General features: G+C 40.6%; 1 protein-coding gene across 1 annotated transcript; it reads right to left on the reverse strand.

The window, feature by feature from the left end:
* Positions 1-1527: 1527 nt before the first annotated feature.
* On the reverse strand, positions 1528-15459 carry LOC147143969 (sodium- and chloride-dependent transporter XTRP3-like). Its single transcript, XM_086037671.1, has 11 exons — positions 15327-15459; positions 9352-9492; positions 8286-8377; positions 7958-8185; positions 7522-7632; positions 7098-7339; positions 6032-6194; positions 4121-4322; positions 2297-2456; positions 2037-2202; positions 1528-1704 (listed from the first exon to the last, which is right to left on the reverse strand). Exons 1-11 carry the CDS (start codon positions 15448-15450, stop codon positions 1528-1530), a joined length of 1806 nt encoding a protein of 601 aa, XP_085893797.1. The 5' UTR covers positions 15451-15459.
* Between the last annotated feature and the right edge of the window lie 584 nt (positions 15460-16043).

Raw genomic sequence — 16043 nt, forward strand, 5'->3', positions numbered from 1 at the left:
TATATATATATATATATATATATATATATATATATATATATATATATGAACTCATTGCAAATATCATTACTTTATCATGAGAATCGATACTGACAATTGAGCACTTTGGATCCGAATGTCGATATCGATATTTTGGAATCGATGCTCCCATCCCTAGTTGAAGGTAGTCAGGTCGGCCGTCCCTGCCGATGAGGTCCCTTATTTATTTTTCAGGGAGTTGGCAACCCTACTCCAGATGTGGTTAATATTTAATAATTGTGACACACCAACCAATGATATAAAACAGTCACTTTGCGGAGACAGGCTCTCCGCAGTTGGTGTCCATATCGACAATCCTGGTGCCGATCCCAGCTAACAGGTCTCAACCTGAGCGCGCAGGTCTGCCTGTCGCAATGCAAGCGGCAGTCATCCGCATCAAGCTCTTGGAGAAGGCGACGAAATTCACGAACAGCTGTGCGCTTCTAGGATGGTCCGTAGTTGTTGGGACTTTGTGGGACAACAACAATAAAGCAGCCTGGTTGCTATGTCATCCATGGTTGTAAAATGTATTACATGAAATCCTATTTTTTTTTTAAATTGGGGAGTGGGGGGTGCAATGCAAATGTTGACGTGCATTGGAGTTTCCTTATATCAATTTGTATCTGAATATTGTATGCAATATTAAGAATAATGTGATAAGAATATTGTATACTTCGACTGTTTCAACAGATGACACAGCTGTCTTTACTGTGTACATATTTTACACTTCATATTTCAGCGCGTATGAGGTAATATTGTCAATACCTACTCATGCCTTAAACAATGGAACTGTTGCCGGTTCATGTATTTCATATTATAACAATAAAATAGTTTGTTTAAAAACATGATACTACAGCAGATGTTGGGCCTGTAAAACAAAAATCAATATAACATAATACACTGTTATTGATAAAACATTAGCAGTAAACAATTTTAACAAATAAAACTTAAAACACCAACTTTCCAGATGGTTTAGCTCAGCTTTAAATTTTCGTCATTCACCACAGTTACCGCCAATGACAATTGTGCATTTTGATTAATTTCAACAAAATTCCAGTGGAACGAGAAAAACGTTTTTTTTGACACGTTGCTCCAGCAAGTCATTAGACGCTCCAGCTGCTGTTTAAGTGTTGACTAGATCTCTAAATTCTTCCTCTCCTCTGTTTGCATTATCTAACCATTACTTTCAAATTCCTCCCCTTGCTATTCCTGCTTACAGAGCTGCAAACAACACTACGGCTACAGCATATTTATGTGGAGTAAAAAGGAAAATACCAGTAATTCAATTGGAGGTTTCTTTCTCAGAGGGATTTTTTTCTTGCTCACACGGGGGTGAGGAGTTTGGTTCTAGAGCCGCTGTGACCCCGTGTAAAGTGCTTGGAGAAAACTGTTGTGAAATTGTACCACGTCAATAAAATGGAATCGAATTACCGGTAAGCAAAGGGAGATAAATGATACCTGGGAGGCCTGTCATACAAAAGGCGCGCTTATCATCCAAATGTAGGTGCACTAAGCAGATATGGTGCTGACCGATTGCCTATCTTTGATAGAAGTAGAACTCGAACTTTTCCTTTTTGTGTAGTACACATGGAGAGCCCTGAGGGGAACACAGCTGACTACTGACACCAACAGCATGGCAATGAAGACTTGACCAAAAACAGGATAGTCCGTCACCACCGTCTTTCCCTGAACAAACAGATACATACAGTACATGCAGTTAGTGGTCAGCCTTCAGCAAGCAATTAAAGATGCTCATCCAGCAATCAGTCCGCACTTTACATGTACGTAATTGCAAATTTGATCTCTAAAGCTTGGAAAAGAAGACAAGATAGACTGTTTTTGACGCAAGTGTCTGTTGTGTTTTGGTCCCGGTGCAGTCATTTTGACTGTTTATAAGCCATTCGGGCTGGCTGTGCTATTGAATGCATGACACAATAAAAATGTACACACACAATTCCGTGCACACATTTAAAGATTCTAATAGTTTGTAGTATTGAAGTAATAAAAACAAAGTTTACCAGCTCCCTGTCCCATGCTTGGTAGGTGGGTGTACCTCCTCTGATATAGGTGACAATATAGAAGATGAAGAGGACTACTAGGAGAAGGGGACTGATTATCACCCACATGATCTTCAAGTACCAGTTCGGACGGTGGCCAAGCATGTCTTCTATGTCTTTTTCAAACCTATAATGAGCAGAGGATCATTTCAGCAAGCATGACATTGTCATTGTTACATTGTAGCTACTAAAATGCAAAGTAGCAATGTTAACATACAAACCTTTTAATTCCATAAATGTAACTGACAGTTAGAATCTCAATGAGGACGACAAAGAGCATGGAGAAAGACGCTCCATATTCGTTGAAGATGGTAAACCAGTAATTTCCAGATGGGGTGGTAAAGGCCAGGCCAAGCAGCAGCAAGATTAGACATATTATTCCTGCAAGGAAAACACACAACACAAAGGTAATGCACAGCTCAAGTGAAAGGACACTTTGGGAGTGCGATGGACCATTCAAGTTTGGGGCATCTCAGCTGATTACCATTCATTCACTGACACATGGCGGCAGACCACCAGAAATTCTATTTCAAGCTATATACAAAAAGGACAACTGAAAGCTAAAACGGTAATGTGAGAGAGAGGGCTCTAATGAAGATGTAGTATGCACACAGTAAATGTCACCTGCGAGCTGTTGGACACAAAGGAATAGTAGATAAAATATAGTTTAGGTATACTGTAGTACAACAACATGAACACTTACTCCAAAATAATGTTCACAGGACAAGAGTACAGTCAAAAAGAAAAGAAAACAAGACAAAAAACTTGATATGGATTAAACAGGGGTTCTCGACCCCTTTTTCCTCGCACGCTCCCCGCAAGTACATTTAAGAGTATTACTAAGGAACTGAAGTGTAAAACCATCATATAAAATGAAGGTGATGAGACACTGGCTTACTTTATTTTATTTTATTTTATTCCCGTGCCACATTATTTGTTGGTTGTTTTTTGTTGTTGTTGTTTCTTGCTGGGCAGGGAAGTTTCAAGATAACACTCACTCACACCTGCAAATGATCATCAATCAACTGGGTTTCAGAGTCAATCCGATCTATGTGCAAGTGGCAGATGATTCCAGCTTCCACAAGTACTACTGTAGTACTTCGGTCAATGCTACGTGTTTCGAGTGTCCTTTCCAGGGGCGGAGCCAGAACGTGGCTAATGGGTGGGCCTAGAAAAATCAGGGTGGGTCTGAATATTTCTCTCACTGAGCACAATCCTCCAGTCCCGTCAAATAAAATGACAAACTGAATAATATGAAGTTCAGATCTTCCTTAGACAACCACAATTATGCCATTCTTATTTTTTTTTAAATAAAACACAAAAGGCAAATTAAAACAATTATTTAATAATACCGGTAATAACATTTTTTTTTTTTTTTTCATGAATCTCACTGGGCGGGCAGTCTGTCAAAATGGGTGGGTCTGTGCACACCCAGGTCCACCCAAGGCTCCACCCCTGGTCCTTTCCCTGTCTGACTTTTTGGCTCTTCTCAGCAATGCTTCCTGACGGCTAGCTGCTGAGCCCCTGGTCCAGCCTTGTCACCTTGAGTTCCACATTTCCCCAGCAAATCCAAAGGGTCCCTTACCTCGCCATCTATTTCCCAGCTTCACCAAAAAAAAAATGCACTCTATTCGCTGCAGCCTTGAATCGCTCCCGGACTCAGGTCACATACTATTAAACCCTACCTCAACTCTTATCACCCGTTTCCTCTTCACTTTTGGGTCCACATCTGCAATGTATTCATCATGTGACAATTACACTGCAGGCTAACCTGAATCCAAGTGTACGGTGTACCTACAAAACAATACAAGGGCAGTCCAAATTAACTTTCTAATAAGGTTTGCAGGCTGGATTTGAACCTCGAGAGAAAAACATTTAGCCCACTATACTATTCGACCTGACACAAACGTTTATGTAAAGAAATGTCCCCACATTTATAACATAAGGACTGATACTGATATTGTCCATCTTTTTATTTTGTGCAGCGCAAACCTGAATACTAAATAAATGAAAAAAAACAACAATAATATCCAACCAAGTCTTACCGTTTAACACCTCATCACTAACTTTAGACAGTATCTTAAAGTCTTGTAGTGGGGTGATGATGGCACTCATGCTTCCCAGCATGCTGCCCAATCCCAGAAGCAGAAGCATGATGAAGTACAGCACTGACCATAACTGAGACAGGGGCATGTTTTGGATGGCGTCACTGTACAGAATGAAAGCAAGACCAACCCCTTCTACTGCCTGAAACAGATGAGAGAGAGAAAAAAGTGAGTTGATAAGAGTTTATGACTCAGATCTACTTTGATTTGGCCCTGCAGAAGATTAAGTATTAAGATGGACTTTAGCCTAATCAAGAAACAAGTGGTAAAGGGTAAATAGCATAAAAATGCTTGGATTGGATATCTCTAGCATAGGTTTTGTTCAGCAAATCAACAAACATTATTTTCACTTGTGCTAAGAACTTCCTCACGAAGTCACCAAATTGAATGTTTGATTAGCGTAGCGGATCTGTGTATGTGGCATAGGCAACAGAAACATGGCCAAAATCCAACCCAACTTCATAGGGGAACACAACCCAAACATTTTTTTTCAAGAATATGTTCTATGCAAGCCCACTATTTGAAACAAATCATTCTGATTAATATTGAGTTTGTGGAATATGAGCACCCATTTTTAGCCATCTCAAGGTGCAGCCATTTTGTCACTTCGGTCGACTGAAAATGACATCAGAGTTGCGCAGGACTCAGGTAACAATTAACCAATCATGGCTCAGCTTTAAAAAACAGGTGAGCTGTGATTGGTTTGTTACCTGACCCCTGGGTAGTTGTGATGTCATTTGCAGTCGACAGAAGTGACAAAATGGCCGCCCCCAGAGATGGCTAAAAACGGGTGGATTAACTCTTATTCCACAAACGCAATATTAATCAAAAGGCCTTGTCTCAACGAGTGGGCCATCATAGAACATATTCTGGAAAAAAATGTTTGGGTTAACTTCCTCTTTAAAGTGATTCAACTTTAAATTATCCACATTATTCTAATCATTTAGGTCACATTTGTCAAAGCAATGTCAGCTTTGAAGTGCTCAAACAAGGACCTGTACCTGTATGTAAAGATGTGAAATTCCACATTTTGCTTTGACCATTACTCAGGTGCTGGCCATCAGGAATTTCGGGAAAATGTACTGAGTTTCCCAGTATATTTCCGGGCCGATCGAACTGCGTGACGGTCCACCCCGGCCCAGTCGTCGATTAACTTTCGTAGTGTGACGTTCACTGTACGACCCCTGTCTCCCCGGTCATTGATTACGTTTAGGCGCGTGACAGCGACCATCCGCAACATGTCAACGAATAGTTTTTGGCGCGTGACAGCTAGCGGCCAAAACCACCCCCACCGCTGGCCATCGAAGAATATTCCCAAACTGAATTTTGGTCCCGGTACGTCCCTGCCATTAATGTTCACTATGTTTCACCACAGGGATATCAACACTAATAAATTGTCATTATTATTATGAAGATACTGTAACACCTGTATCACTGAAATCTGTCAAGACTAGTTGGTCAGGCCTTGTCTACAAATAGCTGGGCATTTTTAAAACCGAATATTTCCCCTTTTCCGTGGAGGCAAACATTTCTGTCCACACTACATCAATTGTTTAAAAAAAAACGCATCCACCTTCTTTTTTTTAACTCATTTGTTTGCAGTTCCTTTACTTCTCAAGCGGACGGTGGCATTCATCAATGTATGTATTTTAATTAAAGACAGGAGCATGCGTACAGACATTAGGTGTGAAAAATTAACTGTTGAGTATTTCCACCAAGAATGAAAAGTGTAGCTCTAAGAGTTTGATCGGCAGTTGTTGGTTGGTTCAACTCCTATCTATATCAAGTACTAACCATGCTTTAAGAAAAACAAAGAAGCATTTATTGTGAGTAGAATGTTAAAGAACGTACTGTGTCTAGTTCATCATTTAGGTCACAGACTTCCAGTTTATTGCCAATTTCAGCAAACTGCTCCGGGTAAGTTGCATTGAGTGTTTTAATCCAGTCAAACACATTGTTCATGTTGATAGTGTCCTCTGCCAAATTAAAGGTATTTAGCAGTAATATGCGTGTCCTGGAAGAGAAAACAGTCCTATGTTATCCTCTTTTGACATTAAAGGGACACTTGGGTGAGCTTAACATTGGCACTTACATAATAGGTTTGCATGTAAAAATGACATCAGTACTAAAATGCCCACCTCAAAAGACTCTGTAGTGATTTAAGGTCTTTTTTTGTGATTACGTTTACGACAAATTTCCCCGCCCCTGGCTTATGTTATGTTTTCGGTCTCAGCGGTCTACGTCACACGAGGAAGGCATGCGTGGTAATATTGCTCGCTTTGTCAGTTCTGTTGTCTAAAATGGTGAGCGATCGCCACCAAAATGCAAATGCACATTACTACTCATGTCCACTTCAACCCGTGAAAGTATAAAAGCGTTCTGCACAATAGTTTGGATTTATTGACATAAAACGTGATCTCATCACGATCACCTCCACAAAATCAAAAATACCGTGGCGATTGCTCCACCACTTTCACAAGCTGAAGCGGACAAGAGCATGAATGCGCACAAGAACCCCGACTGGTTATATTTCGGACAAATTGTTTAAAAATATTAGTTTGTTCCTTTCAAATGAACTTTTTCATTTATATTTATGGTTAGTGGTTACCGGTATTTTTATATATTTTTTTTACTTTGATGTAATGTAAATTTACAACAAGGCACCAAATGTAATTTTTTCATTTGGACCACATTTTTTTTTCAATTTAGATGACATTATTTAAATCTCTGCGACCTCCGCCATACGGATTTGGACTCGAGCACCGACAGATGTTGACAATATTGGCAAAAAAAAAAAAAAAACTCAGCATTTTGATATCCTTACGGTTAGTGTAGTCATCTTTGTTTTTAACCATGTAACTGTCCTAGACTGTCATCTATCATACACATTGATGAGCAAAACATACTGTGCACTCACCTCTCCAGGCAGTTCTCATAGTTAACCGTGGCTTTAAACCCATAGATGGAAAAGGTGATGATGGAAGCAAAGATGGAGGTTCCACTGTTGATGAGGGTGACAATGATGACCTGTCCCTCAAAATTATTGTTGTACTGATTGTAGCTGGAAAAGGCTATGAGCCACCCTAATCCCAAACCCAGAGAAAAAAAAATCTGAGTGGCAGCATTTATCCATGCAGTGGGGTTGGCCAGTTCTTCCATCTAAAAGCATGTAAACATAAGGGTCAACATGTGCATAACACATTTGGACACAAGTTGGATATTCTCCTTGGCCGTACTAGAAACATATATGACAACAGTATGTGACGCACCTTCAACACTGTACTGATATTTTTTGTTTGTCTTCATATCATGTAATAATGGCCTGATTAAGCCAGCCTTACCTTGGGGGTGAACATGTACTTGATGCCGTGGATGGCACCAGGAAGAGTCAAACCCCTGATGAGGTAGATAATGAGGACCACATAAGGAAATGTGGAAGTGAAGTAAACCACCTGCAGACAGAGTCCATCCATTATCCAAGCCACTTAAATAACAAAATGTTCATCCTGTAAATCCTTTGGAGAAGTAATTCTGCACTCTTTTGGTGTTGTGTTGGGGCTTCTATGAAACAGATATTCCAAGAGGACCAGCCTCAACTGGTGTGTGAACAGAATAAGAATGTGAAAAAACAAGACTATACACTGGTGAAAAATGAAGAGGAGTCATATTTATTCATTCCTGTCCTCAGTTCTTATCAAAGGCGGAGCAATTTTTGTTTGTTTACAATAGTTATCTTAATGTTACACTTTTGCTTGAGGCACACGTGCAAACTTGTACCTTCCCAGATGACTTCACTCCACGGATTATGAAGAGGTAGGTAATCACCCAGGCCATCAGGAGACACAAAGCCTGACCTGTATGGATGCCTCCATTCTCCTCAATCGAAGAAGAAATGTCCAGTGTTTCTCTAAAAAAGAAGTACTGGGTTGAAGAAGACTTTTGGCACTCTTCTTCAGGTCCGGTCAGGTTGGAATTAACGGGGCAATCTGACCAGGGCAGGACTGACTGTGAATGCAAATCAGTGAAAGGTTAGTCTCGAGGACTTCATGAGCTCAGAATTTCATACAGAGTGTAGTTATATCCAGTAAGTTATTTAGGAGCTCACTTGAAGTGAATTAAAGAGGTACCAGAAACTCCATGCATTGATGACGTTGTAGTAGAGGCAAACATACACGGATGCTACAACACTAGCAAGACCTGAAATGAGAGATTTAAGATTAAGATGATTTCTTTTAAACGTGAGGATTTTTCAAGGAGGTACACCTACTGTACGGAACCACAAAGCGTTTGCATATTTAGTCAATGCACTCAAAGCAACCCCGGGATATTATATTCACCCCCACGGACAAATACAGGCACAACAGGCGGCGTGTGTTTCCGGCAGTTGCCAGCGAAAGTGGAGTCCATCAGTGATGGACTGAGAAGCTGCGTCAGTACTGACCCGGTTGATTACATTGACGGACGAAAACTCACTTCCATCAGTGCTTAGTTCATCAGTTTTCTGTTATTCGCCAGCAAAAGGGGCGTCCGCCAGTGACGGATTGACAAACTTTCTTTTAGTACTGATGGAAAGTCCACCTCTGATTATTAGTTAGCTCCTGCCGAACAGCAGAATGTCAGAATTAAGTCATTTGTGATGCACACTGTCTAGAAATCATATTATTCAATTCAATGTGGATAGGAAATATGAAACATTTCAGACAAGTTGCATCATATAAGACTTGTATTACTTGAAAATGTATTTAGGAAAGTAATTGTTATAAAGTGTAAAGAGCAACTTCAAAAACATTTTGGAGCAAACGATGTGTTGTGAGCCAAAATCATGTCTGACTCAAACAACACTACACATCTAATCTGTTGACGTTAATCTTTTAAGCAGTAGTCTCAGTCTTCGTTAGCTGCTTGTGAAATGTTGTGCTCACGCACTGGATTCATTCACATTCTCTACATCTCCTGGGGACTTAGCCTCCTCTTTCCCTAAAACCTAGTGATGCCCCCCTGAATGTCTCCCGCAACTTCCCCCCCCCCCCCTTTTTTTCACATCTGTGCATTGGTTGAGATCCGTCAAACGGATGGGGAGGTGGTTGGAGGGGCTGGGCATAGGTTATGCAGTTATTTATTTAGTAATTTACAGTTAGTTATTTGTTTGTATGTTTGTTTCAAGTACTTACCCACTCCTCCCAAATATGGGTTAATGGCTGACCAGGCCCCAATGCTTCCCAAGCGCATCTTTTGACCAATGGCAAGCTCCATGTAGAATAAGGGCACACCCTCAATAAACAGCATCAGCAGATATGGAATCAAGAAACCCCCTGTTGGAGCAAAGACCAATTAAATACAGTCTTTACTTGGCTCTGTATACATTATGAAGAAAAAAATACAATTTAGTATCATGTACTCTAGCTTCCACAGGTTCCTTTTATTTTTTAAGGTAATACTGTAAGTTCCCAAGCTCAGATCTTTGCAGATGAGCTACTACCGCTCTACCACATGTAGCCCTTCAATAAACCTTTCATTCTTGAGAACTTTGACATAATAAACAACTAACTCATAATAGCTACAAATAACTCATGTGACTAGAGTGATACCCACCTATGATACATACAGTGAAAATCAGTGACATGTGTGTCAGATACAAAGACTCTTTGACATGTCACTGCCACAGAAAATGTTATTAGTTGGAAAACTACCAGTAATAATGATAAAGATATTGCGGTCATCTTTCTGTCCCAAGCCATTTTGTATTAAGGGTGGGTTCTTTCCCAAATGTGTTTGTTAAACAAAGTATTGTGGAGTATGTGTGTATTACTTGCCATAAACTTTACATCATGCATGACATGAAAATTTGTTGTTGTGCATTCACTGCAAGTACATTCACTGCACTATAAATGACTCCAACAGAGTGACATAATTTTTCGATCACTCCATCAGTTTTCACTCACCCTCATTCATGAACAAGACCCCAAGATACTTGAACTCCTCCACTTTTTTTTTTCTTTGACAACATTCAGTAGCAGAGGTGGGTAATCCAGGTCCAGAAAGTAAAAACCCTGCCACAGTTTGGCTTTAGCCACAGGTGCTTCTACTCAACCGGCAGGTAATTGAGCTCAGTTTATTAGAAGCACCTGTGGCTAAAACCAAACTGTGGCAGGGTTTTTACTTTCTGGACCTGGATTACCCACATCTGTTCAGTAGTCAGTACAGTACAGTAGTCCAAAAGTGCAGAGCTGGGTGTTCCGCCTATGTGTCGCACTCGCCAATGGAGAGCCTTTTGAAATTAAAGGCGGACCAGCCTATGGACGGGTGCTATTTTTTTCCCCCGGAAAAGAAGGCAAATAATGGACGACGGAAGGGTCCCACCAGGGGTGGAGCCAGAACGTGGCTAATGGGTGGGTCTGAAAAATCAGGGTGGGCCTGAATATTTCTCTCACGGAGAACAATCCTCCAGTCCCGATACAAAGTACATTCAAATAAAATGACAAATTAATATGAAGTTCAGATCTTCCTTAAACAACCACAATTATGCCATTCTTAATATTCAATGAAATAAAAAGACACAACAAAACTCAATTCAAAAATGATTTAATAATAATTTACAAAAAAATAAAAAGTATGTCAAACTGTCTGTCTGTGAAACTGGCTCCGCCCCTGGTACACACGCTGCAGACGCATGATGAATAACGGACATCAAATCTTTAGTAAAATGCCCAGCTCTGCCACTCATGATACTCCCAGCTGGTAAGTGGACATGCATAGGAAATTAGCCAGCTAATGATCTTGAAATAATATCATGGACGCTTTTCTTTCTTTTTTGGGGGGGGGGCGGCAGCGGAGGGGCGGACAGACGGAATGTAAGGACGGAACCGCTTTAAAAGGATGAGGACGGACGGGGTTGGAGGATGGTAATTTTTATGAATAAGGTCGGAGGGACGAGGATGGAAGGGTACCCAGGTCGTGGAAGGAGGACACAGGATGAACCGGCAAAAAAGGGTAAAGTGTCCAGCTCTGTATGCATGAACAAATTCACCTGCTATGCTACTGTATTCTAATTTTGGTCAATATGGTGGTACTTGAAGCACTAGTCATTTTTTAGGTGGTACTTGGTGTAAAACGTTTTGAGAAAAACTGTTTGTGGGATTACAGTTGTCTATGGGACTGCAATTAATTGGTTCATCAGATCTTCACAAGCAATTTAGGAAAAAGGAGCACACTTCTACAATGAGTACAATCGTTGATTCTCTCTCAACTTTCAGTTTGCGCTCAAGAGCAACCTGAAATCAGCCATGACAAGTTGGTGTTATACAACACATGAATTGAAACAGGAGTTCAGAACAATGACTTCAAAGAATTTCCCATCCCGTTAAAGATAGCATTTGAGAAAAATAATTGATTCACTTGTTAATTTTACAATAATAATAAATAATAAATCAATGAAAGTGTTGTCAAATGCTCATTTCTACTGTAACAAAACAGAACACATTTCTCCAAGTGAATGAAAATGGCTCCATCTAGTCTCTCAACGTATTTGGGATATTTTGGATGGAGAAGCAGTGTGACATGACCTTACAATTGTATTACATAGACACACAAACAAACACACACACATGCGCGCATGCGCACACACATTATATAACAAATAGCTTTGTCAATGTAGCTTTGGATGTATCACTGGCGTGAAATAGAATGTATTAGTTTCACAGGTGGTATTATTTTTGTCTTCAATTTCATGCTGCTCTTGTTATGTTTGTGTATCACTTAAGTTGTGTCATGAAGTCTTATCGCCTAACTCTGTTGTGTGCTGCTTTTACAGGTGGGAGGCTGCACACTATACAGAGCTCATTCATGTGTACTGTCACTCCATGGCTCGCCCTTAAAGTTTATGACATGTTATTGAGGTTTAGAGCCTGCTTCAACTTTCTATCGACTTGCAATCTGGTAAGGATTTATTTGGAACTTTTACAACCTACAAACCTGATATTATTCCAAGTGCGTTAGTCTGTATATTCTAGGGGTGGGCGATACTGGGGATTTTGGTATCGATCCGATACCAAGTAAATACAGGGTAGTATCGGCCGATACCGATACTTTTTGCTTGGAATTGTTATGATCCCCCTTGAGTTTGTTTATTATGTTTATATATATATATATATATATATATAGTTTTATTTTTTGTCAAATAACTACAATGCAAACTTTAACAGTATAAAAAATAAAATACTTCTACTACAACAACTTTTTCAGAACAAAAGTCAAGAGAGTCAAACCAAAAAAAGCAGCAATGTAACGAAAATAGTAATACAATTAACAATGTCAACATGACAACTAAAATACATCTCATTGCAAAATGTTTTGAAAATAAAGTCAGTAGTTCAAATAGTGTAAACAATACAATGTAAAAACCTTTAACAGTAGAAAAAAAATACTTCTTCTACAACTGTTTCAGAACAAAAGTCAAGAGAGTCAAACTAAAAAAAGCAACAATGTAACGAAAATAGAAAAATATCAATGTCAAGTTGACAACTATAATACCTTCCATTGCACAATATTTGGAAAATAAAGTCAGAAAGTGCAAATAGAGTAAACAATACAATGTAAAAACCGCTAACACTATAAAAATTACTTATACTACAACAACTATTGTTGATTTTTTTGGCTGAAAAGCCTCTGCCAGAGTACGTTGTCTCTGTGTCCGCGGGGGTGTTCTGGCTTGGGGATCTCCCCACTCCTCCTCCTCCCTCAACTTCGCTTGCAGCTCGTTGCTCTCTGTAGGGTGAGCTTTTTTCATGTTTGTGTAAATTCGTGGTGTTACCACAGTAGCGGAGTACTTTATTACACAAATCACACTTGGCACTGTCCTTTTCTGTTGTTGTAAAAAAAAAAAAAGTCCATATCGCGCTCCGCTTCTTGTTCGGCTCTATATTGCTTTAAATTCCGGCCGCTCTCTCATTCTCCCGTCGCCCTCTCTGCCAGGGAGGGGCTAAAAGTGTGCCTGAGTCACTCACTCAGGCAGAGATGCAGGCCCTGTCTACACGTAGCCGCCGTTTTTGAAAACGCCGGATATAAGCCTGCGGTTAGCCCTATCATCCACACGTCCCCAGAGTTTTTTAATTGAAAACGCAAAACTCCAGCCGCAGTGGAGATTTGCGGATATCTTTGGATATCTCCGGATTAGCATTTTGCTGCGGATGGTTACACCCGGAGATTTACGTCGTCACCGTGCGACAACAATGATTTGACGTCATTGCGCGACTTGTGTTTTCATGCGAGACAACATGGATTCTTACGGCGGTGCATTGGTTATAGTCATTCTCTATGCGCTTTCTGCTTACTTATTTACTTAAAAGCAATTCTGATCTCTTGTCGGTTCTCCCGAACGAGTTTGGCGCCGTGTTTTTGGTTTCGTAGAAGTGACGTCAAAGGACGGAAGTTCCTTCTGAATGTACAGTATTTGGTTAACTACTGCCACCCAGAGGCTTGACATGCATTTGGAAATGCACTTCCGCGGTTTCGTGTCAATGCGTTTTTTTAATGTGTATTCCAACGCAGGCGGGGGGATATACGGTTGTTAAAAAACCCTGGCTACTTGTAGACAAGGCCCCAGAGAGTAGCAGGAGGCGCTGGGCGAGAGAGAGAGGGGGGGAGAAGCTGCGTTTTGAGCGAAGTATCTAGCCCAGGACAATAGTATCGATCCGATCCAAGTACCTGCTTAGTGTCGATAATATCGATATTTGAATCGATCCGCCCACCCCTAGTATAGTCATCAAATCCAAACTGATGGACATCAATCCTCCGTGTGTGTGTTGACTGTTGACACATGAATGTGTTTGATTTATTGGTCTAAAAGGACAACAACATTGAGTCTGTCTGCAATTTTTACTCAGAGGGTTTGGAATATTGATGTCAACAGGTAAAGTTTTTATTAATTAATTTGGTCTTATGGGGTCTAATGTTTTTTTCTGCTTTTGTGACCCAACAGTAGTTGGGCAAAAGGACCTCATTTAGTTATTCAGCTTAATTCAACGCACACCTCACAATGAGGCAGAAGAACCATTTTCTCCCAGTAAGCAAATAAAAGTAATATAATAACGCAAACTGATAATTATATTTATATTAAATTATAATTAATCTAATAAAAAAAAAAAAAGAAAAACCTTTTAACTCTGAAAAAGCTTTTAATTAAAAAAAAAAAGACTAGTTTAGTCAGGTGATATAGTACAGTAGAATGATTTTGGTTGGGTTTCAAATTTTGAATTTCCTCTTTCACTTTACTTCAACAGTGAGGTTTATCCATCCATCCATCCATCCATCCATCCATCCACCCATTCACTATCCAATCCGCTTATCCTCACAAGGGTCGAGGGTCGTGCTCAAGCCCATCCCTGCTGTTTTCGTTCAGTGGGCGGGGCACACCCTGAACTGGTTGCCAGCCAATCGCAGGGCACACAGGGACAAACAAACATCCGCACTCACAATCACACCTAGGGGCAATTTAGAGTGACCAATTAACCTACCATGCATGATTTTGGAATGTGGGAGGAAACCGGAGTCCCGGAGAAAACCCATGCAGGCACGGGGAGAACATGCAAACTCCACACAGCAAGGCCGGGGTCGGAATCGAACCCACGACCTCTGAACTATGAGGCGGACATGCTAAATCGAACACCAGTGAGGTTTATTCTCCCACAATTTAAAATGAGATAAGCCACATCACAGGTTCTGTCTGCAAGGATAAGAATGTATTGTAATACTATTTAAATATTTTCAGTTCAGCACCAGCATATTAGTGTTGATTAAAAATAATCCATTCAGAAGAAGAAAAAATATTTCAGAACATGGAAACAATCAATATTTGGCAACCAACACTGACGTCTCACTGCTCAGTTTCATGAGCACATTCTCATGTCATCCCTTTTTAATTGTCGTTGTCAAATATTGTAATGAGCTTTATGAGCAAATCAATATTTTGTGTGCCTATTTTTTTTAACTGCTACTTTAAGGCAGCAGGTGTTGAATAAAAAATAATAGAGAGCTTGTAATTATTATACGGACATTCGAATTTTAGGGTTAAGAAAACGTGCCAGTACTTCCTCAACACGCAACAGGCCACAATGACAAAAAGGACAAAGATGACGTCGTCAAGTCTCACCTCCCCCGTGCATCTGGCACAGGTATGGGAATCGCCAAACGTTCCCCAGTCCAATGGCATAAGAAACACAGGCCAATAGGAACTGCAAGGGATTGTCCCAGTTGGGTCGAGCATCTTTCTCCATGTCCGTGCCTCAAGTGTTTCCTGGGTGGCTTGTCAACAGGTTGTGTGAAGCGGTTGTGCACCTTTAGCCTTTTAACAGCGCTGTGATTGGAACTTGAACGGAGGCTGGGGGTGGGGTTCCAAAGGAGCCACTTTATTATCCCAATAATTGTTTTACTTTGTTATTGTATCAGTGTTGGGCCACATAGAACGGGTCGCATCAAACATTTGGAGATTAGATTGTTACGGTTGACTCTAGGAGGCAGATGGCAAGAGTTGAGGTAGTGATCGCAGAATCCAGGGCCGATGCAAGGCAGGTACCGAATAAGTTGAGTTTCTGGGTGAAGCAGGGAAGGAGATGGCCAGGCAAGGGGCTTCTTTGGATGCGCTGGGGAATGGAGGGACTTGTGAAACAAAGCTGGATAAGGGGCTCAGTAGCTTGCCGTCTGGAGGCACTGGTGATGAAGAATAAATTATTCAGCAGGGAAAATAAATTCAAAACGTAGCAAAAACGCAGTTGTGTCAAACGAAGTACCCCTTGTGGAAGCTGGAATCACCTGGCACCTGCATGAAGATCAGATTGGGCCGTCTTGTTTTTGCCAAGAAACTCCCTTT

This window comes from Filicampus tigris, chromosome 8 (assembly GCF_054856515.1).
Source record: "Filicampus tigris isolate MCC_2025a chromosome 8, RoL_Ftig_1.0, whole genome shotgun sequence".
Taxonomy (NCBI): Eukaryota; Metazoa; Chordata; class Actinopteri; order Syngnathiformes; family Syngnathidae; genus Filicampus; species Filicampus tigris.

Coding starts and splice junctions, on each gene's coding strand:
- LOC147143969 (XM_086037671.1), bottom strand. CDS start 15,450: ATGGAGAAAGATGCTCGACCCAACTGGGACAATCCCTTGCAGTTCCTA. Junction 4,323..6,031: donor TAAATGATGAACTAGACACA/GTACGTTCTTTA, acceptor CATCTGTTTCAG/GCAGTAGAAGGGGTTGGTCT. Junction 1,705..2,036: donor AAGCATGGGACAGGGAGCTG/GTAAACTTTGTT, acceptor CTGTTTGTTCAG/GGAAAGACGGTGGTGACGGA.